This window comes from Vulpes vulpes, chromosome 15 (assembly GCF_048418805.1).
Source record: "Vulpes vulpes isolate BD-2025 chromosome 15, VulVul3, whole genome shotgun sequence".
In the NCBI taxonomy this organism is placed as follows: Eukaryota; Metazoa; Chordata; class Mammalia; order Carnivora; family Canidae; genus Vulpes; species Vulpes vulpes.
In genome coordinates, this window is record NC_132794.1 from 15,479 (window position 1) to 43,295 (window position 27,817).

Consider the following 27,817-nt stretch of genomic DNA (forward strand, 5'->3'; position numbering starts at 1 on the left):
GTGCTGGGGATGACCCCCGTGCCCCCAACCCCAGGGTCTCGGGGATGGGGAGGCCGCAGGACGGGGCCTCCAGGGGTCACCGTCTCAGCTGAACCCCAAGGGGGTGAGGGGCGGCCCCGTGAAGAGCAGGGGGCCGGGGTGGGGGCGTGGGGGGCACGAAGGGGACCTGGGGCCAGGGTGCATGGCCGCGGCTGGACCGGGACACGTGGACCCGACGAGGGTCGGACAGGTCAGGGTGACACCCACCCTCCGGTGCTTTATGTACTTCTGAATTCTGGGCATTTTGTTTTAGACAATTTGCACTTGGTGAGCACACACGGCATGACGCCGCCCCCCCCCCCCCCCCCAGACGCCGCCCCGGTCCAGGCAGGCCCTGCGCGGAGCACACGGGGCCCCAGGGGCAGGGGCAGGGGCAGGGGTCACAGCAAACCCCAGACTGGGGTCGCCTTTATCTGTAGACGTCTCCGTGTGCACCTTAGAGAAGGGGGTGCCCTGTGTCCGCAGCCCCCCACCCCATCCCCTCACCCACCGCCCCCACGCCATCCCCCTGCATCACCCCCCACACCATCCCCCACAACCCCAGACCCCCACCCCTACACTATCGGTCCCGCCCCCACCCCCACCCCACCCCACCCCCACGAGGACGCGGTGCAGCTGCCCCCTGTGGGACATGCTCAGCCTCCCCGGCCACCTTGGGGTTCTCTGGACGGCCTGCTCCCGTCAGAAGCCCGGGTGTCCCGCAGAGTCCCCAGGGGCCGCGGGGAGGTGGGGAAGGCAGGGAGCCCCCCGACAGGGGCTTGCAGGTGGGTGGAGCATAGGGTGCAGCTACCTGTGTGTGCAGCGGGCGGGGTGTGTGGGAGCCCGGGACCCCTGGGGTGACCTGCAGGGGCGCCAGGGGCGGGGCTGGGGATACGCCAGGCATGGGTGGCTGGGCTTCCCGGGCGGGCCGCTCGGACCGTCTCCCCACGAGAACTCGGTGCTCCTCCCTGCAGGGAACCTGCTGCCCCCCGGGGCCCCCGCGGCCCTCAGAGCGCGGCCGGGTCAGGCTGACCTGTGACCCCCGGCCCGGGGGGAGCCGGCCTCCAGCAGCCCGGGCCCGGGGGCCGCGGAGCCGGGGTGCAGACTCAGGCCGCCGTGCGGGGGGCATCGGGCGGCTCCTGGCAGCGCTGAGGGGGCCGCACCCCGTACCCCCCCGTGCTCAGATAGTGACCCCAGGGGTTCGCAGCCTGTATCGGGGTCACACCTGCACGACGTTCCCTGCTCTCCTCACGGCGGCTGAGACCTGGAGCCCCGAGATGCTCTGGGATGGGCGGGCCCGGGGTGCCCCCCACAGAGTCCAGCCCAGGGACACCTGGGAAGACCTGGGGGTGCGCTCAGGGCCACGGATGCCCCGGCTGCGTGGGCTCGGGGCAGGGGTCACGTGGGGCTGGTGGTGTTCCCGGGACACGGGGCCGGGCCAGGCCAGGGCAGCGGAGGAGAGGCGTCAGGGGCTGCGGGGACCGGGGCAGGGGGAGCGCTGGCTCCCATGGGGGCGTGCGGGGGGGGGGGGGGGGCCGCTCCAGGGCTGGAGGCCCGGGGCGCTGGCGGCGCTGGGGGAGCCCGGAGCTGCACACCCCACGGCGGGAGCCGCTCGGAGGCGTCGGACACCCCAGGGTGCACTGAACCCCCGGCACGCTGCACGTGTGAGGTCGCCGCCTGTCCCCGTGCGCAGACCTGACCCCGGAGATCGGCCCCCGCGGAGGGGCCCTGCGGGCCGCGGGGCCTGCGGGGCCGGTGTCGGCACCTCGGCGGCCTCGCTGGGCGGGGGCTGACTGAGCAGAGCCCCCCGCTGTCCCCCCTCCTAGGCAGCGAGCCCTGTTCTGCGTACTGGCAGCCTACTCGCTGTACGACACGGTGAGTGTCCCTGCCCCCGCCTCCTGCCCCGCGGGCGGCCTTGTCCTGAGTGGTGGTGACCAGCGGGACTCACAGTTATGGCCCCGGCTCCACGGCCCCCGAGATGCCGGGGAGGGTCTCTCTCCTCCGGGACGGGCAGGGGGCGGGGTGCAGACCTCCCAGGGGAGGCAGGGCCTGCGTGCCCGAGGGCCGGGGCTGCCCGGGGCCCCCGCGTGCACCGCGGCCGTCCTAGAGCTCGGGTCTGGACCCTGACAGACGGCACTACCGACGAGAGCCCGGGCGGGGAAGGCTCCCACTCCCCCGAAGGGAACGAGGCCGAGGCGCCCAGGAGGCCGCCCCCTTCCACGGCGCATTCCAGAAGGGTCCCCGAGGACCCCAGCTCACACGCTCCCCGGCCCCGCGGGGTGTCCTGGCCCAGCTCCCCTCGTGGGACCTGCCAGGGGCCACAGTCAGGCCCCCCCACCCCCCCGCCGACCTGCCCTCTGGGGGGTCTCCAGACCTGGCGGGTCCCCTACAGCCTGGCACAGCTCACGGAGGCCCCTCCTGCTGGCCTGAGGACGGGGGTCCTGGCACGGCGGCCGCAGGGCTCGGTAGCGGGGCCCGGGGTGCTCGCGCCCCAGCTGGTCCGGGTGGCCCTCACCTGCTCCCCCGCCCTCTGGGAGCCCCCTCCGGGAGCCCGGGCTGGGAGGGAGCCGGGGGAGCCTGACGCCCGCGGGGAGGGCTCAGAGGGGGCCTCGGGGCGCACGCCCTCCGTGGGGCTCTGGCTCTTGCAGGAGGTGGGCTACTGCCAGGGCATGAGCGAGATCGCGGCCGTCCTCCTCATGTTCCTGCCCGAGGAGGACGCCTTCTGGGCGCTGGCCCAGCTGATGGTGGGCGACCGGCACTCCATGCACGGTAGGGGCCCGCCGGGGAGCTCAGGAGGGCCTCCCTGCAGGCTGCTGCACCGGGGGGCAGGCGGGGACCCCCCAGCTCGCCCCCCCACGGGCAAGGGCCCCGCCTCCCCGGTGGCCTCGGGGTCCCGGAGCCACGGCCACCCGCCCCACCGTCTGCAGGCCAGGCACGCACTCCCGTTGCTCCCCCAGCCTCCCGCCGGGCAGCCGGCTTGTCCCCCAGGCCCCCCTGCCAGCCCACGGCCACACGGGGCCCAGGGGGCAGCGTCTCCCCCTCCCGGGGGCCCCCAGCCTCACTCCCAAGCCCCACAGCAGAGGGCCGTGCACGCCCATCACCCTCCCCTTGGCCTGCACCCGCTGCCCCTCGGGGCTGGGGACCCGCCTGTCCCCGCGGCGGCCCCCGCAGGAGAGAGGGTGCTGGGTCAGCCGGGCCCGGTCCTCAGCCCCCAGCCCACGCCCCGCGGGGTCTCTGTGAGGACGAGGGTCCCCGGGCCCCGCGCCCCCGGCCTGGGAGGCAGGCCCTGCCCTCTGGGAAGAGCGGATCCAGCCAGGGCTCCGAGGGCGGTGGGCACACGGGGGTCAGGGCGTGGCGGGGAGGCCCCTGCCCCGACACCCCCCACCCCGCCTGGTGCAGGAGGAGGCCCTGACCGTGGGGGCCTGGGGCCTTCTCAGGCTTCTTCGTCCCGGGCTTCCCGAAGCTCCTCAGGTTCCAGAGACATCACGAGCGGGTCCTCCAAAGAGCTCTCCCGGACCTGAGGAAGCACATGGCGAGTGGGGGCGAGTGGGAGCTCCTGAGGCTCCGTCCCCGGAGCCCGGGGCAGGGGGTGGGGGGCATGGCCCTCCCTCCGAGCTGCCCAGAGTTGGGGTCACGTTCCTCCCCCTGGGGCCCGGGGGCGCCCTCGGGGCTGGGCTGGGCCGTGGGGAGCGCGTCCACCCGGCTCCAGGGGCCGCGGCGTGGGGCCTGAGCACCCCCTGCCCTCCCGCCAGGACGAGGAGCAGATGTCCACCGGCATCTACAGCCCCAAATGGTTTCTCCAGTGCTTCCTCGGCCGGGTGAGGCCCCCCCCCCCGGGACCCCCGCTCCCGGACCTGCCCCCTGCCCCCGGGGAGGGCCCAGCTCAGCCCCACCCTCCAGACGAGCCAGGCCCGACCCCGGGGTCCTGAGGCTGAGGCTGAGGCTCGCAGCCCAGCCCGTCCTGGAGAAGCCCAGAGGGTCCCTGGACGAGGTCCCGGGGGGCGGCCCGTCTCTGCCTCAGCTCCCCCGGGGGAGGCCGGGTCAGCCCGGGGTGTGGACGGGCCCTCGGCCCATCGGGCGGCCAGCCTGGGGTCCTCTCGAGGCGTGGTGTCGTCAAGTGCGGGCAGAGTCTGTGCCCCCAGGGGTGCGGGAGGTGCTGGCCGGGGTCGGAACCCGGAGCGGCCGGGAGTCCCTGATCTCCCTGGGAGGAGGGCACGGACGGGGAGGCGGGGGGCGGGGGGCGGGGGGCGGGGGGCGGGGGGGGGGGGGCGCTGCGGGGCCTCGTCGCAGGCAGCCGGGGGCCAGATGGCAGGCCTAGCCTAGCCCCAGCCGAGCCCCCCAGGGGCCCTGCTCAGGCCGCTCCTCCCACCCCGCCGTCCCCCTAGACCCCCTTCTCGCTCACCCTGAAGCTGTGGGATGCCTACGTGTTGGATGGGGAGAGGGTGCTCACGGCCATGGCCTATACCATCCTCAAGGTGCACAGGAGTAAGTGAGCCCCCGGGAGCCCAGGTGTGCCGGGGGCGGGGGGCAGGGGCGGTGACCCTGGGCTCTGAGCAGCACCCAGACCTGGGGCGGGGGGACGGCGGGGCAGGCGGGTGCAGCGGGGCTCCCCGAGTGGAGCAGCGGGCAGGGGCCACCCCGGCCAGCGCACTGCCCGCGGCGCTCCTGGGCACAGCGGGACCCCAGCCGCTGGCCTGGGGGCCCCGGGGGCCCCAGGGCGGGGCCCTCTGGGTCTGACTCTCGCCCACCGCCCAGAGCGCCTCCTGAAGCTGCCCCTGGAAGGGCTCCGGGAGTTCCTCCAGGACTCTCTGGCCCAGCCCTGGGCCCTGGAGGACGAGGCCGTGCTGAGACACCTTCGGGCCTCCATGACCCAGCTCCGCAGGATGCGGTGCGACCTGCCCCCGCCAGGTGGGCTCAGGGCCCCGGCCCCTCCCGACTCGGCCTGCTGGGGCCGCCCACAGAGGACAGAGCCCCCGGGGCCCCCGTCCTCATCTCTGGGGCTCTCCTCTTCTGCTCCAGCCTCGGGGACCCCAGGCCAGGGCTGGGCGGGCGGGCGGGTACCCACTGCAGGGCCCGGGCAGCAGTGTGGGGGGCTGAGCACAGGGTCAGGCCGGTGGGGGGGGGGGTCACGCGGGAGCCGTGAGGACCCCGGGGCCCCCAGCGGGGGACACACAGCCTGCTGGAGACGCTGACCCCGTCGGCCTCTTTCCAGCGGGACCTGAGGAGTTCCCCACGAGGCCCCTGGGCCTGGAGCCAGTGTCCCCGGCGCCCGGGCCTCTCCTCCCTTCTCCGGCCTCTGAGCCACCGCCCAGGGTGGAGGAGCCGGCCTCCCCGGGCCCAGCCGCCCGGCCTGAGCCGCCCGGACCCCCTCCCGGCCAGGCCATCGTCCAACTTGCCCCCCAGCCCCGGCGGTGGAACTCCCTCCCCACCCTCCCGGGGCAACAAGGCGGTGCAGGCAGGCGGCCCCGGGACACGGCGGGCTTCGAGACAGAAAACGGGGTCTCCTTCCATTTGGCACCTGCCTGGGCCACCCCAGAGGCCCCGCGACGGACCGGGCCCTGGAGCACCCCCGGGACTCCCATCACGCGGTCCCCCCAGCCCCCTAGGGATGACGCTGTCGGGCCCAGGACACCCTTCCTGCCCCGCGGCCACTGCAGCTCGTGCCCCTCGCTGGGCAGTGACGGGCACAGCCAGGGCAGAGCCAGGGCGGCGCTGAGCCCGCTGCCCCGAGGCCCCGCACAGGCCCGGGACCCTCTGCCCCCCGCGTCCACGGGGCAGCTCGATGCTCGCGGGCCTCGGGGGCAGAGCGTGGCGGTGAGGGCGGGGGCCCGGAGGCTCCGGCCCGCCGTCACCGTGCCCTGCCTCGTCTCGCTGTGCCTCCCGGAGGGCGGCACCGCCCGCACGGGACACCAGCCCCTGACCCAGAGGGACCTGGGCTGGCCTGGCCCCGGGCTCTGTGGGGGCAGGGGCGACTCGAGCGCCTGCCCCAGGCCCAGCGCTAATGGGATCCAGCGCCCCGGGGCCCTGGCCAGGCCTGCGTTCTGGCCCCGGGCCGAGCGAGCCCTCTCACAGCAGGATGTGGCCTCCTGGGCCCTGGGCGTGCCCCACAGACCCAGGTCGCTGACCTAGGGCAGCCCTGGGGATCCCGGGACACCCCAGGGCAGGGCAGCGGGGGCAGGCCCGTGGGCCCCACCCACACCCCCACCCCCACCCCCACCCCCACCCCCACCCCCACCCACACGAGGAGGCAGGCTCCTCCACGCGCTGGGGCTCCAGCAGTCAGTCACCCGGCCCCAGGGGGCCCGAGGCCGGGGTCCAGCTGCCCTGCGGGGACCCAGCGCAGGAGCCCATGGGCCGCAGGTCCACGTCAGCCCTGCCGCCCCCAGAACCGCCTCTCACCGCCCCGACCTCAGGACACGCGCCCCCACCCGGAGTCGAGTCCGCACAGGCTCCCAGGCGGGGGACTCCAGCACCCGCACCCCTGCGGGATTCCCGCTTTCCTCTAAGGACAGGAAGGTCTCCCAGGGGAAGGCGCGCACCCTCGGCTCTGAGCCCCTGTTTGCTGTTGCAAGTTCAATAAAGTGTTGTTGTGTGAGAGGGCACGGCCGGCTCGTTTCTGCGTCTCCCGGAGCTCTGTGCACGGGGTGCGGAGACACCCCCAGAGAGGAGGAGGGGGCGCCGCCCAGGCCCCGACCAGCCCCTGCGGGGGCGCCGCCAGGCACACACGGCTGACGTCCCCACGTGCCTTCCCGGGGCGGCCAGACGCCAGGGTCAGGACCCCGCAGACTCTACTGCGACTCAGCCTGCGCCCGCGGCCAGGACGGGCCCTGGGACAGAGTGACAGCCGGGGAGCCTCAGGTCACCAGGGTCTGTGCTAAGCGCCCTGGGAGGTCTGTGCCCCCTCTGTCCAGGGGGCCTGGGCTGCCCGGGCTCCGGGGCGCTTCCTCCCCTCCCCGCCCCGGGCCTGTGCGCCTGGGGCACAGAGGGCCCGCGGGGCGGTCAGCGTGGCCCCGGAGCGGACGTCAGGACAGCAGGCCCTTGCAGCTCTCACACCTGGGCCACCCTCACCGGGCGGGCTCAGCGTGCACACCCGGTGCTGCTGGATCCCTCGCACCAGAGTGTGGAGGGCACCCTGCACGCCCTGGAGAGTAGGGGCTGGGTGAGCGCGGGGCTCGGCCTGGGGGCAGGCAGCGCAGGGGACCGAGGGACCCCGGCCCCGTCCCCACCCCGACTCCCACACACACACACACACACACACAGGCAGCCCCAGGGCTCCCCCCACGGGCAGCCGGCCCCTCAGGAGCTCCCCCCAGGGCGGCCCCGAGGTCTGGCTCCCCGCTGGAGAGGCATCGGGGAGAAGAGAAGCGGCCGGCGCTCGGCGGGGACCCGCTGCCACCCACGGGAATGTGGCCGAGCCGGACCTTCCAGCTCAGCTGACCCCCCGGCGGGACGGGACGGCACGGGACGGCACGGGACGGCACGAGGGGGCCCGGGTCGGCCGGGAGAACCCAGCTAGCCGCCCAGCGCCAGCACCAGAAATGATGGTGTTTCAACCGTTTCGGCGTCAGGACGACGCGGCCCGAGGATCAGATCGCGGCACGGCGACAGACAGGCACACACCCCAAACCCAACAAACGTCGGAATCCCCCGACTGTTGTCAGACAGCAGCCGGACGGTTACAGACGTGACGCTGGGGTCCCCGGTAGGACACACGGAGGACGCTCCAGACCACGGCTGCAGAGGCGCTGGAGGCCCGGGGATGCGCCTGCGGGTGCCCACGGGGAGCGCGGGGCGGCGGGAAGCACCCTACAGAGGGGGGCCCCTCCTGGGAAAGGACGCCGGGTCCCCGCGAAGGCTCCCGATGCTGACAGCTGTCCCCCTCTCCTTCAGCTTCTGGTTCCCCCCCGCCCCATTTTGCTCTTCCTGATTCTCCGTCGGCCTCCGCCCTGCATCCGAGCCACTGACCACACGGGCTTCTTTAGGACGTCGGGTCCCAAAAGGAGGCCGAGCTCTGGCTCCCGGGATCGAGAAGGACCATCGCCGAGGTTTATGCTGATCCCCCCGAGCTCGTGCCTTCCCGGCTCTTCTGTCCTGCAGAACGAGGGGAGGCACGGGCCTTACGGGGAAGGAGGCCCACTCCCACTCGGGCGGGACCGTCCCTCGTGGGGGACCCCGTCATCTGGGCCCGGGAGAGCGAGCGGGGCCATCAAGAACAGGTCGCAGGCTAGACATGGTCCGCTCTGAGGTTTGTCCTGAAGCGAGCACTCCCCTTCCACGTCACGCTGTCTTAGTTCATCCATTTATTATTTGTTAAAGGTTTTACGTTTATGTCCTCTCTACACCCAACACGGAATTCCAGCTCACAGTCCTGACATCAAGGTCCCCCGACCAGGCCGGCCAGGCACCCCAGGGCCATGTTTCTCATCTCTTTGCTGGCTCGCCTATCTCTGCACCCAGCTGGGACATCGAGTCCACGACGGGGGAGCTTTAGCTACCTCCGAACCCGCAAGAACCCGGAACGTTCTCGCTGTGTCCCCATCCTAGAACGACCTTCGCCGTCGAACAGCAACTCAAATAAATCGGCAGCCAGCCCAATGACTCCTGGTCAAGGAAACGGCCAACTTGTCACGTGTGTGGGCCCCGCTCCCTGGGCTCCCGGGGCTCCCGGGGAGGCTCCGCTTTCTTTAACATCGACCAAGGTCCCAATGACTCCACCGCACCTCGACGCCGGGGCTCAGTTTCTGCCCTGACACGACACAGGCAGCACGTCGGCTTCAGTTACTCCCTGTCAATCAATCAAAGGGAGCCTGGCCGCTCTCGGGGTGGTTGGGGTGGTTGGTAAGAACACGCGACTCTTGTTCTTGGGGCGGAGAGTTCAAGCCCCATGTGGCTGTAGAGATGACAGAAAAATAAAATCTTAAAAAGAAAATCAGTCAGTCGGTCTGGGGGAGACACAGCCCCGGATCCCACAGGGGCAGGGAGCCAGCTGACGGGTCTACGCACACTATTAGAAGCAGCAGAGCACAAAGTCAGAACTTCCAGAAGTCTGCTAGAGGGGGGGACACGCCGGCCTCGACGGTGCTCGGGAGGCGAAGTGGGGGGCGGCCCCTGGAGCGACAGGGTGGGCTCAGGGTCCCCGGGGTCCCAAGGACGGTGGCGCCAACGGTTCCCAGGCCCAGGAGCGGGGACCCCGGCCGAGGGCCGCGGGACTAGGGCCAGCTGTCTGCCCTGTGTGGCCACAAACTGCAAACCCCTGTGCGGTCACGGGGCCGCGTCCCTGGGCCGGGCCAGCAAAGGCCAGAAGTGGGAGGAGACCCTCCCGGGCGGGAGGAGCACGGGTCTCCCCCAGGGCAGCCCCTAAAACTTGGAGGTTTGAAACTCAGTCACTTGTCCGAGATAAAAAGAAAAAAAAACAAAACAAAACAAAACAAAACTCGGACACAGGCAGGGTGAACGCAGGGTTCTGACAGAAACGGTGGAGACAAGAGGGCTTGATGGCACATCAGAAACTATATGCCAATAGGACAACCTACAAGAAATGGACACCATGACACTATATATAGAAAACTACAAAAATGAACAAACAAAAAAATGTTAGAACCGGTAAATGAATTCAGTAAAGTCACAGGATACATAATTAATGCACAGAATTCTGTTGCATTCCTATACCTCAGTAAGAAGGTAAGAAAAAGAGAAACTAAGACATTAATAAAAATAAATTTAAAATGAAACAAAAAATAATATTATACTTAAGAAAAAACCTAAGGAAACAGCTATAAAAACTTACTCTGAAGACGATGATGGAAAGAAATCGATGACACAAAGAAACGGAAAGAGACACTCCACACTCGTGGACTGAAAGGGTACGAAGTGTCTTCACAACCGAGAGCAGCCCAGACATTCCTATAAACCCTATCAAAATGCCCCCAGCATTTCTCACAGAGCTAAGATAAATGATCTTCAACTTTGCATGGAACCTCAAAAGACCCCAGACAGGCGAAGCAGCCTTGCAAAAGAAAAGCAAAGTAGGAAGCTTCACATCGCTAGATTCCCAGTTATGTCACAAAACTGTTGTGATGAAGACAGTACGGTCCTGGCACGACAACGGACACACAGACCAAGAGAACAGAGCAGACCTCCCAGAAATGAACCCACAACTATGTCGTCGTTTAATCCTTGATAAAGCTGGAAAGAATATCCAGTGGGGAAAAAAATCTACAAATGGTGTTGGAAAAACTGGATAGACACAAGCCAAAGAATGAAATTTCTAGTTTTTGATTTTACTTTTGTGTGTGGCTAAATTCCTAGAAAATATATAACCTACCAAAACTGACACACAGAGAAATAGAAAATTTGAATAGACCAATTCTCAGCGAAGCTGTTGAGTAATAGAAAAAAAATTCCCAAAACGCAGAAGTCCACGACCAGATGGCTTCATGAGTGAATTCTATGAAACATTTAAAGAAGTATTAAAGCCTAGAAAGAGTATTATGCTAAGCACAATATGCCAACCCTAACCCTAACCCTAACCCTGACCCTGACCCTGACCCTAACCCTGACCCGGAAGCCTCCCCGCGGGTCCTGAGGAGGCCGGGCCCCTGTGGGCGTGGACGCGACCCCCACACGGCTGTTTCCCGTCTGTTGACTACGTGGGACTCCCAGCGCTGAGAGGGCACCTCCGTGGCTTGTTCCTGCTCTCGGGGGAGACGATTTCAGGTCGTCACCCCCGGGGATGACGTCAGCTGCGGGCCCTCCTACGCGGCCTCTCCTCTGTTGACAGACCTTTCCTAAAACCCCCTGTGCTTTTCATGCTTTGTTCTGTCAAATGCGTTTTCTGCGACTCTTGAGGGGATCGTCTCCTTTCTCTTTGTTTTTGTTGTTTTTTTAAAGATTTTATTTATATATCCTTGAGAGACACCGAGAGACGAGAGAGAGAGAGAGAGAGAGAGAGAGAGAGAGGCAGAGACACGGGCAGAGGGAGAAGAAGGCTCCGTGCAGGGAGCCCGATGTGGGACTCGATCCCGGGACTCCAGGATCACGCCCTGGGCCGAAGGGAAGGCAGGCGCTGAAGCGCTGAGCCCCGCCGCCCCCCTCCGCCCCGGGCCGCCCCATGTCCTTTCTCTGGTTAACGGGATGGATCGTGCTGAGTGATCAGAGGGGCCGCGGGGGGCAGGTGGGCAACGTGGATGAACAAATAGGGAAAGCTACAAGCGTGTGGTTCTAAATAAAGGAATCCCGGAAATTTAGAAAGTACGGCCTGGCAATAGAGTCAGGACCGTGGGGACAACTCGGGACGGGGACAGACGGTGACGCCGCTTCTCGCGGGGAGAGCTGAGCGAGGCACAGAATTGTCAAGTCGCCAGCTGTAGCCCTGAAACTACTGTCCCCTTGGGTGTCGACGGCACTTCAATAGATACCAAGGAAAAGGGGTTTCCGGTGGGAATCCCGGTGGGTCCGTGAAAGGCATTTACACGGTCGTGACGCACACGAAGGCGCCTCTGCAGAGGGGATCCAGATGCTCACGTGTCTTCATGTTAATGTTTAGAAGATGTACTTGGGAGACGGTGCGGGGGGCAGGGGCGGAGGGACAGGGGGAACCTGGAGCGGACTCCTCACCCACCGGAGACCGAGCCCCACCCGAGGCTCCACGCCACAACCTGGAGATCCTGGCTTGAGCCAAACTCAAGAGTCGACGTGGAACCGACGGACGGAACCACCCAGGAGCCCCTCAAATGCTCCTAACTGCAACCCCACGCTGTGAACCCTGGGGGGCGGAGGGGGGCATCTGTGACCCCCAGTCTGCCTTGAAGGGCGGGAGGCCTGCAGGGCCCGAGGATGGGAACTGAGGATGCGGGAGGCTGCCTGCATCGCCTTCCCGCCCGGCGTGGGGACAGGACCCTCCCCCGGGACCCTCGGCCACCAGGGTGAGGGCTGAGTGCTGATTGGACCCCGCCTGCCCACAGTGATGATGCGGGACCCCGCTCTGGGCGGAACTGTGGTGCCCCCGGGTTCCACCGCTGCCTGGTGCCCACTCTGCGTCCGCAGACCTTCGGAGGCACCGGTGCTCCGGATCTGGCTCGCAGCGACCCGACTCTCCTGCTCTCCCCAGTAGCCCAGGACTCGTCTCTCCTCAGTACCCCCACCCTCCCACTCTCCCCAGTACCCCGCTACTCCCACTCTCCCCAGTACCCCCACCCTCCCACTCTCCCCAGTACCCCCACCCTCCCACTCTCCCCAGTACCCCGCTACTCCCACTCTCCCCAGTACCCCCACCCTCCCACTCTCCCCAGTACCCCAGTGCATAAAGAGGAGGCGCCCACACAGCGACAGGTCACAGGTGAGTGGCAGCTGATCCCTGATCCCCGCGGGCCACAGTGGGGCCTGTGGATCCGGGTGGGGGCACAGGCCTCCCGCGCTGGGGTCCACAACACCCCGACCCCCATGCGATGACCGTGAGCAGCTCCCACAGCCCTTCCACAGCCCCACGGGGTGAGAGCGGCCACCCTGCTGCCCCCGTCCAGGGAAGGAGGCTGCAGTCGGAACTCAGGCAGCTCCCCCGGGACCCCCGCTCCCCTGTAAGCCCTCTGCTGTGCAGGCACCCAAGCCATGACCTTTCCAGCCTGTCCTAGACGCATGGACCCCGACAGGGGTGACCGTCACCCCCCCATCCCGCCCTGTGCCCGCTGGGTCCCCCTGGCCCGTGAGCAGGCTTGCTCTTCAGGCTCCAAAGAACGTGGAGTCCCTCGTGCTCCCCCAGGGCCCCCCTCAGGCTATTCACACATCGCTGCCCTCAGGGTGGGGAGTTCGGTCGCACTCTTGCTGGCATCAGGTTTTAGTTTTGATGAAGTCCAGTCCGTCGCTTTCTCCCCTTGGTCGTGTGCTTGTGGAATCTCGGAGAAACCTTCCATTCCCGCCCCCCCCGCCCCCCCAAGCCCGCAGGGACACTCGCTGGCCGGCCCACCCACCACCATCTCTGCGCCGGCCCCGGGCTGGGAGACGTCACCCCCGAGCATCAGGTGGGCAGTTCCCCGGAGCCCCTGGGTCCCCCGCCCGTGTGCTCCTGATACCGGGGTGGGAGCGCTCTGTGACCCCAGCGTGACGGCGTGCCCTGGGACAGTGGCTGGGAAGGTGGACTGTCGGTGGGCGACGGACAGACAGACAGGCAGCGAGGGCCCGTGTGTGATGCCTGTGCCCCTCGGGGCTACGGGGTTGTCTCCGGCTCCGGTCAGACAGAGGGGCGCCCGCCCACGGGGAGCACCCGGACGCATGTGTCCTCGGAAGGTTCTCACGCGCCGTCATCCTTGGATGTGTTTGGATTGCAGCACGATGCAGGAGGACCCGGAGACCCTGCTGGCCTTGCAAAGGGCCAATATCGTGGCCCAGTACCATCAGGTGAGGCCCAGAAGGGACCATAGACACTACACACCCACGACAGGGGGGACCGTACCTGCAAGAGCAGGTGAGGCTCAAGAGGGGATCAGAGCCAAGGATGAGCCAGGTCAGCCCAGGCAAGGACCACAGTCACCAGGAACAAGTGAGACCCTGGGGATGGTCCCGGTGTCAGTAGCAACTAAGGGTCCATCCTGGATCCTCGTCATTGGTAGCGGAGGAGCCCAGGCACCAGGTACAGGTGAGGCCCGGGTGGGGACCAGAGTCACCAGGTCCAGATGAAGACCACAGCTACCAGGTCCAGGTGAGCCCAGGTGGGGACCAGAGTCACCAGGTTCAGGTGAGGCCAAGGTGGGGACCACAGTCGCAGATCCACATGAGGCTCAGGTGGAGACCAGAGTCACCTGGGTGAAGCCCAGTTGGGGACTAGAGTCACCAGGCCTGGGTGAGGGCCAGGTAGGGATCAGAGTCACCAGGTCAAGTGAGGCCCAGGTGGGGACCACAGTCGCCGGGTCCGGGTGAGGCCCAGGGGGGGATCGTCACTGACAGACAGAAGCAGGTGAGGCTGCCAGGCTGCGCCCACTCTGGCGCCCGGCCAATCTCAGAGGGTCGGCGCTCCCTCAGGATCCAGGGGAGGGAGGAGCCCTTCTGCTCCCTCCTGTCTCTGTCCCCACTCCCCTGCTCTGATCGGTCCCCACCACGGAGCCCCCTCTGTTGCAGGCGCCCCAAGCAGGGTCTCCGCAGGACCTGTCACTGTGCAAGGTCGCCGACCACCAGGGCTTTCTGCAGTGAGTCCCCTGGACACCCCTCATCCATCCCAGGGCGGGTGGCCTTTGCAGGAACACCTCTCTGGAGGCTGACCCCCCCGCCCCCAGGTCGGGACCTGGTCCCCTGGAGCCCTCTGAGGGCCATGTCTGCGCTGGGTTGCAGCTGAGACACCCCGGAGGCCGACCCGGGACGTGGGCAGGAAGGGAGCTGGGCCCGGGGGAGGCCCCTGGACACTCAGAGGAGGGGCCCCCACGCCTGCTTTGGGCAGGCCCAGGTGTCAGCCTGCTGCATCCGGGGGTGGTGGTGGGGTGGGGTGTCCAGTCCCTTCAGCAGGGGATCCCGCCCGTGAGGGGCTCTGGGGCCGGGGCGTGCTCTCCGTAGGGGGACGGCCTGGTCTGGGCCGAGTCCGCAGGGGTGCTCTCGCCCACACCCGAAGGCTTTTGCGGGGCTGCAGGTGGATGCCGGGGACCAGGCCAGCGCAGGGAGGGGGGGGGGGGCCGCAGAGGGAGGCCCCGACCAGGCAGGAGGAGGCAAGAGGAGGAGGGGGCTGCCCTGGGCGGGAAGGAGGGAGGGGACAGCCCAGTGGCCTAGGTCGCAGGGGACGAGGCTGATGGGTCAACAGCCCCACGAGAACCTGACGGACGCTGGAGACCCCAGGTGGGGCCCCCTCGGCCCTGCTCACGGCCCAGTGTCTGCTGGGATGGCTCAGGGGTGGTCGTGCTCAGGGGCTCCGACAGGACGGGAGGTGAAATGGGCCAGGGTGGCAGAGGGGACAGCAGAGAGGGGAGCCCGGGGACAGCAGGGGGACGGCCAGGGGGCAGGGGGAGGCCGGCTGGACGCTGGGCAGTCAGGCCCTGGGGAGGCGGGGGGACCTCAGCGGGACGGTCACGGGGCACCCGGGCCACGCTGACAGCTCTCGGGCTGGTCCATCGAGGAGGGGGGCAGGTCACCCCCTGGGGGCGCCGAGGGGTCCCCGCCCAGCCCACCACCGGCAAACACCCTCCTCAGACCCCCCAGACGCCGCCCCCGCCCGCCCTCAGGCCGCTGGCAGCCCCTGCCCTCCCCGGGGGAGCCCTGCCCTCCCCAGGACGCTGGGTGCAGACGGGGTGTGTGTGTGTGTGTGTGGCTGTGGGGCCGGGGCCTCAGGGCTCTGCGTCTCCTGCCTTCCAGGGACAGGGAGCTGCCCGACCCCAGCCCCCGCGAGGCCAAGGTGAGAGCCCGTCCTGGGCCCCGGGCAGGACGTGGGGGGGAGCTGGGGCCAGCTGTCTGCACCGCGTCCCCCAGGACATCCCCGGGCGTCTCCCCAGTCCCCCGTCCCAGCGCTGCACGGGCCGCCGGGAACGCACCCGAGACCCGGAGCCGCGGTCCGCGGGGGGCCCTGTGCCTTCCTGGCTCCTCCGGGTCCCGCGGGGCACTGGACGCGGCCCGAGCGCCCACCTCCCGCGGCGGGAGCCTCACCTGCGGCCCCCGCCTGTCCTCTCCCAGAAACTCCGCCAGGAGACCCGGCGCGCGGACAAATGGATAAAAATGCTCAAGCGATGGGACCACTACCTCCCCAGCGAGAAGGTGGGGTGCTGGGTGCCCCCGAGGGCTCTCCGTCCTGACGGGGCTGGGGGGCCGCCCTCAGTGTCCTCCTGCCCCGTCCTCGGGGGAGCCCCCTGCCTGGGGAGAGTCTGCTGGGAGCCCGGGCCTCCCTCCCCAGGCCCCGGGACGGCGGTGGGGGAGCGTCAGGTCGGGGCCAGGGTCCCTGCTCCTCGCGGGGGACGGGGGGGGGGGGGGGGGGCCCAGATCCAGGGAGACCCAGCCTCTCTGCAGACACCCTGGAGCCGACGCCGGAACCTTCTAGATGCCTCGTGTTCCCTGGGCTCCAAGGGGCCGCCCTGGGCCCCTCTCACCAGCACTGCCTTCCTCCCCGCAGCTGCGACGCCGGGTGTACAAGGGGGTCCCGCCCCAGGTGCGGGGACAGGTGTGGCTGCGATTGCTGAACGTCGACCAGGTTAAGGCCAGCAATGCCGGGAAATACCAGGTGGGACCCGACCCGTCTACTCCCCGTGGACCCTCGGTCCCCTCCCTGCCCAGGGCTGACCCTCCGTGACCCCTCCCCACCCGGGCTGATCCTCCACGTCCCCTCCCTGTCCAGGGCTGACCCTCAGTCCCCTCCCCGCCCACGACAGCTGGGCACAGGCCCTCACGCAGGCCCCGCGGGCACGGTGGGCACTCCCGCCGTCCCCGGCCTCCCAGGGGAAGGGTGGAGGTTCCTGCAGGACACACTCCCGTGGTGGCCCCGGGGCTCCCTGCCCAGGACGGCAGCTGCTGACAGGTCGGGGTCTGTGTCCCTGACGCCGGCTCCTCCTCCCGGGGTCTCCCCGCAGGCAATGAAGGAGGCGGCCCTGGTCTCCTCCCGGGACATCGTGCAGATCGACCTGGACGTCAACCGCACGTTCCGCAGTCACACCATGTTCTGGGACCGCTACGGGGTCGGGTGAGGCTGCTGGGCCAGCGGGGTTCGGGGGTCGGGGGCCCGGCCTGGGAGAGGCCCGGGGGCTTCTGTGCTGGGGACACGGGGTCTCCGAGGCCGGGGGGAGCGACGGCAGCAAACAACACACTGCCACGTGGTAGGGTGCTGGGGATGACCCCCGTGCCCCCAACCCCAGGGTCTCGGGGATGGGGAGGCCGCAGGACGGGGCCTCCAGGGGTCACCGTCTCAGCTGAACCCCAAGGGGGTGAGGGGCGGCCCCGTGAAGAGCAGGGGGCCGGGGTGGGGGCGTGGGGGGCACGAAGGGGACCTGGGGCCAGGGTGCATGGCCGCGGCTGGACCGGGACACGTGGACCCGACGAGGGTCGGACAGGTCAGGGTGACACCCACCCTCCGGTGCTTTATGTACTTCTGAATTCTGGGCATTTTGTTTTAGACAATTTGCACTTGGTGAGCACACACGGCATGACGCCGCCCCCCCCCCCCCCCCCCAGACGCCGCCCCGGTCCAGGCAGGCCCTGCGCGGAGCACACGGGGCCCCAGGGGCAGGGGCAGGGGCAGGGGTCACAGCAAACCCCAGACTGGGGTCGCCTTTATCTGTAGACGTCTCCGTGTGCACCTTAGAGAAGGGGGTGCCCTGTGTCCGCAGCCCCCCACCCCATCCCCTCACCCACCGCCCCCACGCCATCCCCCTGCATCACCCCCCACACCATCCCCCACAACCCCAGACCCCCACCCCTACACTATCGGTCCCGCCCCCACCCCCACCCCACCCCACCCCCACGAGGACGCGGTGCAGCTGCCCCCTGTGGGACATGCTCAGCCTCCCCGGCCACCTTGGGGTTCTCTGGACGGCCTGCTCCCGTCAGAAGCCCGGGTGTCCCGCAGAGTCCCCAGGGGCCGCGGGGAGGTGGGGAAGGCAGGGAGCCCCCCGACAGGGGCTTGCAGGTGGGTGGAGCATAGGGTGCAGCTACCTGTGTGTGCAGCGGGCGGGGTGTGTGGGAGCCCGGGACCCCTGGGGTGACCTGCAGGGGCGCCAGGGGCGGGGCTGGGGATACGCCAGGCATGGGTGGCTGGGCTTCCCGGGCGGGCCGCTCGGACCGTCTCCCCACGAGAACTCGGTGCTCCTCCCTGCAGGGAACCTGCTGCCCCCCGGGGCCCCCGCGGCCCTCAGAGCGCGGCCGGGTCAGGCTGACCTGTGACCCCCGGCCCGGGGGGAGCCGGCCTCCAGCAGCCCGGGCCCGGGGGCCGCGGAGCCGGGGTGCAGACTCAGGCCGCCGTGCGGGGGGCATCGGGCGGCTCCTGGCAGCGCTGAGGGGGCCGCACCCCGTACCCCCCCGTGCTCAGATAGTGACCCCAGGGGTTCGCAGCCTGTATCGGGGTCACACCTGCACGACGTTCCCTGCTCTCCTCACGGCGGCTGAGACCTGGAGCCCCGAGATGCTCTGGGATGGGCGGGCCCGGGGTGCCCCCCACAGAGTCCAGCCCAGGGACACCTGGGAAGACCTGGGGGTGCGCTCAGGGCCACGGATGCCCCGGCTGCGTGGGCTCGGGGCAGGGGTCACGTGGGGCTGGTGGTGTTCCCGGGACACGGGGCCGGGCCAGGCCAGGGCAGCGGAGGAGAGGCGTCAGGGGCTGCGGGGACCGGGGCAGGGGGAGCGCTGGCTCCCATGGGGGCGTGCGGGGGGGGGGGGGGGGCCGCTCCAGGGCTGGAGGCCCGGGGCGCTGGCGGCGCTGGGGGAGCCCGGAGCTGCACACCCCACGGCGGGAGCCGCTCGGAGGCGTCGGACACCCCAGGGTGCACTGAACCCCCGGCACGCTGCACGTGTGAGGTCGCCGCCTGTCCCCGTGCGCAGACCTGACCCCGGAGATCGGCCCCCGCGGAGGGGCCCTGCGGGCCGCGGGGCCTGCGGGGCCGGTGTCGGCACCTCGGCGGCCTCGCTGGGCGGGGGCTGACTGAGCAGAGCCCCCCGCTGTCCCCCCTCCTAGGCAGCGAGCCCTGTTCTGCGTACTGGCAGCCTACTCGCTGTACGACACGGTGAGTGTCCCTGCCCCCGCCTCCTGCCCCGCGGGCGGCCTTGTCCTGAGTGGTGGTGACCAGCGGGACTCACAGTTATGGCCCCGGCTCCACGGCCCCCGAGATGCCGGGGAGGGTCTCTCTCCTCCGGGACGGGCAGGGGGCGGGGTGCAGACCTCCCAGGGGAGGCAGGGCCTGCGTGCCCGAGGGCCGGGGCTGCCCGGGGCCCCCGCGTGCACCGCGGCCGTCCTAGAGCTCGGGTCTGGACCCTGACAGACGGCACTACCGACGAGAGCCCGGGCGGGGAAGGCTCCCACTCCCCCGAAGGGAACGAGGCCGAGGCGCCCAGGAGGCCGCCCCCTTCCACGGCGCATTCCAGAAGGGTCCCCGAGGACCCCAGCTCACACGCTCCCCGGCCCCGCGGGGTGTCCTGGCCCAGCTCCCCTCGTGGGACCTGCCAGGGGCCACAGTCAGGCCCCCCCACCCCCCCGCCGACCTGCCCTCTGGGGGGTCTCCAGACCTGGCGGGTCCCCTACAGCCTGGCACAGCTCACGGAGGCCCCTCCTGCTGGCCTGAGGACGGGGGTCCTGGCACGGCGGCCGCAGGGCTCGGTAGCGGGGCCCGGGGTGCTCGCGCCCCAGCTGGTCCGGGTGGCCCTCACCTGCTCCCCCGCCCTCTGGGAGCCCCCTCCGGGAGCCCGGGCTGGGAGGGAGCCGGGGGAGCCTGACGCCCGCGGGGAGGGCTCAGAGGGGGCCTCGGGGCGCACGCCCTCCGTGGGGCTCTGGCTCTTGCAGGAGGTGGGCTACTGCCAGGGCATGAGCGAGATCGCGGCCGTCCTCCTCATGTTCCTGCCCGAGGAGGACGCCTTCTGGGCGCTGGCCCAGCTGATGGTGGGCGACCGGCACTCCATGCACGGTAGGGGCCCGCCGGGGAGCTCAGGAGGGCCTCCCTGCAGGCTGCTGCACCGGGGGGCAGGCGGGGACCCCCCAGCTCGCCCCCCCACGGGCAAGGGCCCCGCCTCCCCGGTGGCCTCGGGGTCCCGGAGCCACGGCCACCCGCCCCACCGTCTGCAGGCCAGGCACGCACTCCCGTTGCTCCCCCAGCCTCCCGCCGGGCAGCCGGCTTGTCCCCCAGGCCCCCCTGCCAGCCCACGGCCACACGGGGCCCAGGGGGCAGCGTCTCCCCCTCCCGGGGGCCCCCAGCCTCACTCCCAAGCCCCACAGCAGAGGGCCGTGCACGCCCATCACCCTCCCCTTGGCCTGCACCCGCTGCCCCTCGGGGCTGGGGACCCGCCTGTCCCCGCGGCGGCCCCCGCAGGAGAGAGGGTGCTGGGTCAGCCGGGCCCGGTCCTCAGCCCCCAGCCCACGCCCCGCGGGGTCTCTGTGAGGACGAGGGTCCCCGGGCCCCGCGCCCCCGGCCTGGGAGGCAGGCCCTGCCCTCTGGGAAGAGCGGATCCAGCCAGGGCTCCGAGGGCGGTGGGCACACGGGGGTCAGGGCGTGGCGGGGAGGCCCCTGCCCCGACACCCCCCACCCCGCCTGGTGCAGGAGGAGGCCCTGACCGTGGGGGCCTGGGGCCTTCTCAGGCTTCTTCGTCCCGGGCTTCCCGAAGCTCCTCAGGTTCCAGAGACATCACGAGCGGGTCCTCCAAAGAGCTCTCCCGGACCTGAGGAAGCACATGGCGAGTGGGGGCGAGTGGGAGCTCCTGAGGCTCCGTCCCCGGAGCCCGGGGCAGGGGGTGGGGGGCATGGCCCTCCCTCCGAGCTGCCCAGAGTTGGGGTCACGTTCCTCCCCCTGGGGCCCGGGGGCGCCCTCGGGGCTGGGCTGGGCCGTGGGGAGCGCGTCCACCCGGCTCCAGGGGCCGCGGCGTGGGGCCTGAGCACCCCCTGCCCTCCCGCCAGGACGAGGAGCAGATGTCCACCGGCATCTACAGCCCCAAATGGTTTCTCCAGTGCTTCCTCGGCCGGGTGAGGCCCCCCCCCCCGGGACCCCCGCTCCCGGACCTGCCCCCTGCCCCCGGGGAGGGCCCAGCTCAGCCCCACCCTCCAGACGAGCCAGGCCCGACCCCGGGGTCCTGAGGCTGAGGCTGAGGCTCGCAGCCCAGCCCGTCCTGGAGAAGCCCAGAGGGTCCCTGGACGAGGTCCCGGGGGGCGGCCCGTCTCTGCCTCAGCTCCCCCGGGGGAGGCCGGGTCAGCCCGGGGTGTGGACGGGCCCTCGGCCCATCGGGCGGCCAGCCTGGGGTCCTCTCGAGGCGTGGTGTCGTCAAGTGCGGGCAGAGTCTGTGCCCCCAGGGGTGCGGGAGGTGCTGGCCGGGGTCGGAACCCGGAGCGGCCGGGAGTCCCTGATCTCCCTGGGAGGAGGGCACGGACGGGGAGGCGGGGGGCGGGGGGGGGGGGGCGGGGGGGGGGGGGCGCTGCGGGGCCTCGTCGCAGGCAGCCGGGGGCCAGATGGCAGGCCTAGCCTAGCCCCAGCCGAGGCCGAGCCCCCCAGGGGCCCTGCTCAGGCCGCTCCTCCCACCCCGCCGTCCCCCTAGACCCCCTTCTCGCTCACCCTGAAGCTGTGGGATGCCTACGTGTTGGATGGGGAGAGGGTGCTCACGGCCATGGCCTATACCATCCTCAAGGTGCACAGGAGTAAGTGAGCCCCCGGGAGCCCAGGTGTGCCGGGGGCGGGGGGCAGGGGCGGTGACCCTGGGCTCTGAGCAGCACCCAGACCTGGGGCGGGGGGGACGGCGGGGCAGGCGGGTGCAGCGGGGCTCCCCGAGTGGAGCAGCGGGCAGGGGCCACCCCGGCCAGCGCACTGCCCGCGGCGCTCCTGGGCACAGCGGGACCCCAGCCGCTGGCCTGGGGGCCCCGGGGGCCCCAGGGCGGGGCCCTCTGGGTCTGACTCTCGCCCACCGCCCAGAGCGCCTCCTGAAGCTGCCCCTGGAAGGGCTCCGGGAGTTCCTCCAGGACTCTCTGGCCCAGCCCTGGGCCCTGGAGGACGAGGCCGTGCTGAGACACCTTCGGGCCTCCATGACCCAGCTCCGCAGGATGCGGTGCGACCTGCCCCCGCCAGGTGGGCTCAGGGCCCCGGCCCCTCCCGACTCGGCCTGCTGGGGCCGCCCACAGGGGACAGAGCCCCCGGGGCCCCCGTCCTCATCTCTGGGGCTCTCCTCTTCTGCTCCAGCCTCGGGGACCCCAGGCCAGGGCTGGGCGGGCGGGTACCCACTGCAGGGCCCGGGCAGCAGTGTGGGGGGCTGAGCACAGGGTCAGGCCGGGGGGGGGGTCACGCGGGAGCCGTGAGGACCCCCGGGGCCCCCAGCGGGGGACACACAGCCTGCTGGAGACGCTGACCCCGTCGGCCTCTTTCCAGCGGGACCTGAGGAGTTCCCCACGAGGCCCCTGGGCCTGGAGCCAGTGTCCCCGGCGCCCGGGCCTCTCCTCCCTTCTCCGGCCTCTGAGCCACCGCCCAGGGTGGAGGAGCCGGCCTCCCCGGGCCCAGCCGCCCGGCCTGAGCCGCCCGGACCCCCTCCCGGCCAGGCCATCGTCCAACTTGCCCCCCAGCCCCGGCGGTGGAACTCCCTCCCCACCCTCCCGGGGCAACAAGGCGGTGCAGGCAGGCGGCCCCGGGACACGGCGGGCTTCGAGACAGAAAACGGGGTCTCCTTCCATTTGGCACCTGCCTGGGCCACCCCAGAGGCCCCGCGACGGACCGGGCCCTGGAGCACCCCCGGGACTCCCATCACGCGGTCCCCCCAGCCCCCTAGGGATGACGCTGTCGGGCCCAGGACACCCTTCCTGCCCCGCGGCCACTGCAGCTCGTGCCCCTCGCTGGGCAGTGACGGGCACAGCCAGGGCAGAGCCAGGGCGGCGCTGAGCCCGCTGCCCCGAGGCCCCGCACAGGCCCGGGACCCTCTGCCCCCCGCGTCCACGGGGCAGCTCGATGCTCGCGGGCCTCGGGGGCAGAGCGTGGCGGTGAGGGCGGGGGCCCGGAGGCTCCGGCCCGCCGTCACCGTGCCCTGCCTCGTCTCGCTGTGCCTCCCGGAGGGCGGCACCGCCCGCACGGGACACCAGCCCCTGACCCAGAGGGACCTGGGCTGGCCTGGCCCCGGGCTCTGTGGGGGCAGGGGCGACTCGAGCGCCTGCCCCAGGCCCAGCGCTAATGGGATCCAGCGCCCCGGGGCCCTGGCCAGGCCTGCGTTCTGGCCCCGGGCCGAGCGAGCCCTCTCACAGCAGGATGTGGCCTCCTGGGCCCTGGGCGTGCCCCACAGACCCAGGTCGCTGACCTAGGGCAGCCCTGGGGATCCCGGGACACCCCAGGGCAGGGCAGCGGGGGCAGGCCCGTGGGCCCCACCCACACCCCCACCCCCACCCCCACCCCCACCCCCACCCCCACCCACACGAGGAGGCAGGCTCCTCCACGCGCTGGGGCTCCAGCAGTCAGTCACCCGGCCCCAGGGGGCCCGAGGCCGGGGTCCAGCTGCCCTGCGGGGACCCAGCGCAGGAGCCCATGGGCCGCAGGTCCACGTCAGCCCTGCCGCCCCCAGAACCGCCTCTCACCGCCCCGACCTCAGGACACGCGCCCCCACCCGGAGTCGAGTCCGCACAGGCTCCCAGGCGGGGGACGACTCCAGCACCCGCACCCCTGTGGGATTCCCGCTTTCCTCTAAGGACAGGAAGGTCTCCCAGGGGAAGGCGCGCACCCTCGGCTCTGAGCCCCTGTTTGCTGTTGCAAGTTCAATAAAGTGTTGTTGTGTGAGAGGGCACGGCCGGCTCGTTTCTGCGTCTCCCGGAGCTCTGTGCACGGGGTGCGGAGACACCCCCAGAGAGGAGGAGGGGGCGCCGCCCAGGCCCCGACCAGCCCCTGCGGGGGCGCCGCCAGGCACACACGGCTGACGTCCCCACGTGCCTTCCCGGGGCGGCCAGACGCCAGGGTCAGGACCCCGCAGACTCTACTGCGACTCAGCCTGCGCCCGCGGCCAGGACGGGCCCTGGGACAGAGTGACAGCCGGGGAGCCTCAGGTCACCAGGGTCTGTGCTAAGCGCCCTGGGAGGTCTGTGCCCCCTCTGTCCAGGGGGCCTGGGCTGCCCGGGCTCCGGGGCGCTTCCTCCCCTCCCCGCCCCGGGCCTGTGCGCCTGGGGCACAGAGGGCCCGCGGGGCGGTCAGCGTGGCCCCGGAGCGGACGTCAGGACAGCAGGCCCTTGCAGCTCTCACACCTGGGCCACCCTCACCGGGCGGGCTCAGCGTGCACACCCGGTGCTGCTGGATCCCTCGCACCAGAGTGTGGAGGGCACCCTGCACGCCCTGGAGAGTAGGGGCTGGGTGAGCGCGGGGCTCGGCCTGGGGGCAGGCAGCGCAGGGGACCGAGGGACCCCGGCCCCGTCCCCACCCCGACTCCCACACACACACACACACACACACAGGCAGCCCCAGGGCTCCCCCCACGGGCAGCCGGCCCCTCAGGAGCTCCCCCCAGGGCGGCCCCGAGGTCTGGCTCCCCGCTGGAGAGGCATCGGGGAGAAGAGAAGCGGCCGGCGCTCGGCGGGGACCCGCTGCCACCCACGGGAATGTGGCCGAGCCGGACCTTCCAGCTCAGCTGACCCCCCGGCGGGACGGGACGGCACGGGACGGCACGGGACGGCACGAGGGGGCCCGGGTCGGCCGGGAGAACCCAGCTAGCCGCCCAGCGCCAGCACCAGAAATGATGGTGTTTCAACCGTTTCGGCGTCAGGACGACGCGGCCCGAGGATCAGATCGCGGCACGGCGACAGACAGGCACACACCCCAAACCCAACAAACGTCGGAATCCCCCGACTGTTGTCAGACAGCAGCCGGACGGTTACAGACGTGACGCTGGGGTCCCCGGTAGGACACACGGAGGACGCTCCAGACCACGGCTGCAGAGGCGCTGGAGGCCCGGGGATGCGCCTGCGGGTGCCCACGGGGAGCGCGGGGCGGCGGGAAGCACCCTACAGAGGGGGGCCCCTCCTGGGAAAGGACGCCGGGTCCCCGCGAAGGCTCCCGATGCTGACAGCTGTCCCCCTCTCCTTCAGCTTCTGGTTCCCCCCCGCCCCATTTTGCTCTTCCTGATTCTCCGTCGGCCTCCGCCCTGCATCCGAGCCACTGACCACACGGGCTTCTTTAGGACGTCGGGTCCCAAAAGGAGGCCGAGCTCTGGCTCCCGGGATCGAGAAGGACCATCGCCGAGGTTTATGCTGATCCCCCCGAGCTCGTGCCTTCCCGGCTCTTCTGTCCTGCAGAACGAGGGGAGGCACGGGCCTTACGGGGAAGGAGGCCCACTCCCACTCGGGCGGGACCGTCCCTCGTGGGGGACCCCGTCATCTGGGCCCGGGAGAGCGAGCGGGGCCATCAAGAACAGGTCGCAGGCTAGACATGGTCCGCTCTGAGGTTTGTCCTGAAGCGAGCACTCCCCTTCCACGTCACGCTGTCTTAGTTCATCCATTTATTATTTGTTAAAGGTTTTACGTTTATGTCCTCTCTACACCCAACACGGAATTCCAGCTCACAGTCCTGACATCAAGGTCCCCCGACCAGGCCGGCCAGGCACCCCAGGGCCATGTTTCTCATCTCTTTGCTGGCTCGCCTATCTCTGCACCCAGCTGGGACATCGAGTCCACGACGGGGGAGCTTTAGCTACCTCCGAACCCGCAAGAACCCGGAACGTTCTCGCTGTGTCCCCATCCTAGAACGACCTTCGCCGTCGAACAGCAACTCAAATAAATCGGCAGCCAGCCCAATGACTCCTGGTCAAGGAAACGGCCAACTTGTCACGTGTGTGGGCCCCGCTCCCTGGGCTCCCGGGGCTCCCGGGGAGGCTCCGCTTTCTTTAACATCGACCAAGGTCCCAATGACTCCACCGCACCTCGACGCCGGGGCTCAGTTTCTGCCCTGACACGACACAGGCAGCACGTCGGCTTCAGTTACTCCCTGTCAATCAATCAAAGGGAGCCTGGCCGCTCTCGGGGTGGTTGGGGTGGTTGGTAAGAACACGCGACTCTTGTTCTTGGGGCGGAGAGTTCAAGCCCCATGTGGCTGTAGAGATGACAGAAAAATAAAATCTTAAAAAGAAAATCAGTCAGTCGGTCTGGGGGAGACACAGCCCCGGATCCCACAGGGGCAGGGAGCCAGCTGACGGGTCTACGCACACTATTAGAAGCAGCAGAGCACAAAGTCAGAACTTCCAGAAGTCTGCTAGAGGGGGGGACACGCCGGCCTCGACGGTGCTCGGGAGGCGAAGTGGGGGGCGGCCCCTGGAGCGACAGGGTGGGCTCAGGGTCCCCGGGGTCCCAAGGACGGTGGCGCCAACGGTTCCCAGGCCCAGGAGCGGGGACCCCGGCCGAGGGCCGCGGGACTAGGGCCAGCTGTCTGCCCTGTGTGGCCACAAACTGCAAACCCCTGTGCGGTCACGGGGCCGCGTCCCTGGGCCGGGCCAGCAAAGGCCAGAAGTGGGAGGAGACCCTCCCGGGCGGGAGGAGCACGGGTCTCCCCCAGGGCAGCCCCTAAAACTTGGAGGTTTGAAACTCAGTCACTTGTCCGAGATAAAAAGAAAAAAAAACAAAACAAAACAAAACAAAACTCGGACACAGGCAGGGTGAACGCAGGGTTCTGACAGAAACGGTGGAGACAAGAGGGCTTGATGGCACATCAGAAACTATATGCCAATAGGACAACCTACAAGAAATGGACACCATGACACTATATATAGAAAACTACAAAAATGAACAAACAAAAAAATGTTAGAACCGGTAAATGAATTCAGTAAAGTCACAGGATACATAATTAATGCACAGAATTCTGTTGCATTCCTATACCTCAGTAAGAAGGTAAGAAAAAGAGAAACTAAGACATTAATAAAAATAAATTTAAAATGAAACAAAAAATAATATTATACTTAAGAAAAAACCTAAGGAAACAGCTATAAAAACTTACTCTGAAGACGATGATGGAAAGAAATCGATGACACAAAGAAACGGAAAGAGACACTCCACACTCGTGGACTGAAAGGGTACGAAGTGTCTTCACAACCGAGAGCAGCCCAGACATTCCTATAAACCCTATCAAAATGCCCCCAGCATTTCTCACAGAGCTAAGATAAATGATCTTCAACTTTGCATGGAACCTCAAAAGACCCCAGACAGGCGAAGCAGCCTTGCAAAAGAAAAGCAAAGTAGGAAGCTTCACATCGCTAGATTCCCAGTTATGTCACAAAACTGTTGTGATGAAGACAGTACGGTCCTGGCACGACAACGGACACACAGACCAAGAGAACAGAGCAGACCTCCCAGAAATGAACCCACAACTATGTCGTCGTTTAATCCTTGATAAAGCTGGAAAGAATATCCAGTGGGGAAAAAAATCTACAAATGGTGTTGGAAAAACTGGATAGACACAAGCCAAAGAATGAAATTTCTAGTTTTTGATTTTACTTTTGTGTGTGGCTAAATTCCTAGAAAATATATAACCTACCAAAACTGACACACAGAGAAATAGAAAATTTGAATAGACCAATTCTCAGCGAAGCTGTTGAGTAATAGAAAAAAAATTCCCAAAACGCAGAAGTCCACGACCAGATGGCTTCATGAGTGAATTCTATGAAACATTTAAAGAAGTATTAAAGCCTAGAAAGAGTATTATGCTAAGCACAATATGCCAACCCTAACCCTAACCCTAACCCTGACCCTGACCCTGACCCTAACCCTGACCCGGAAGCCTCCCCGCGGGTCCTGAGGAGGCCGGGCCCCTGTGGGCGTGGACGCGACCCCCACACGGCTGTTTCCCGTCTGTTGACTACGTGGGACTCCCAGCGCTGAGAGGGCACCTCCGTGGCTTGTTCCTGCTCTCGGGGGAGACGATTTCAGGTCGTCACCCCCGGGGATGACGTCAGCTGCGGGCCCTCCTACGCGGCCTCTCCTCTGTTGACAGACCTTTCCTAAAACCCCCTGTGCTTTTCATGCTTTGTTCTGTCAAATGCGTTTTCTGCGACTCTTGAGGGGATCGTCTCCTTTCTCTTTGTTTTTGTTGTTTTTTTAAAGATTTTATTTATATATCCTTGAGAGACACCGAGAGACGAGAGAGAGAGAGAGAGAGAGAGAGAGAGAGAGGCAGAGACACGGGCAGAGGGAGAAGAAGGCTCCGTGCAGGGAGCCCGA

General features: G+C 68.6%; 2 protein-coding genes across 2 annotated transcripts; both read left to right on the forward strand.

Moving 5' to 3' along the window:
- Positions 1 to 2,594: 2,594 nt before the first annotated feature.
- Positions 2,595 to 6,225, forward strand: LOC140595617 (uncharacterized). Its single transcript, XM_072738365.1, has 6 exons — positions 2,595 to 2,787; positions 3,456 to 3,550; positions 3,771 to 3,836; positions 4,404 to 4,503; positions 4,774 to 4,926; positions 5,231 to 6,225. The coding sequence occupies exons 1-6, from the start codon at positions 2,688 to 2,690 to the stop codon at positions 6,145 to 6,147; spliced, it is 1,431 nt and encodes a 476-aa protein (XP_072594466.1). The 5' UTR covers positions 2,595 to 2,687; the 3' UTR covers positions 6,148 to 6,225.
- A 12,419-nt stretch (positions 6,226 to 18,644) lies between these two features.
- On the forward strand, positions 18,645 to 23,020 carry LOC140595604 (uncharacterized). The gene is made up of 7 exons (XM_072738229.1): positions 18,645 to 18,689; positions 19,463 to 19,583; positions 20,252 to 20,346; positions 20,567 to 20,632; positions 21,199 to 21,298; positions 21,570 to 21,722; positions 22,020 to 23,020. Exons 2-7 carry the CDS (start codon positions 19,484 to 19,486, stop codon positions 22,934 to 22,936), a joined length of 1,431 nt encoding a protein of 476 aa, XP_072594330.1. The 5' UTR covers positions 18,645 to 18,689; positions 19,463 to 19,483; the 3' UTR covers positions 22,937 to 23,020.
- Positions 23,021 to 27,817: the final 4,797 nt, after the last annotated feature.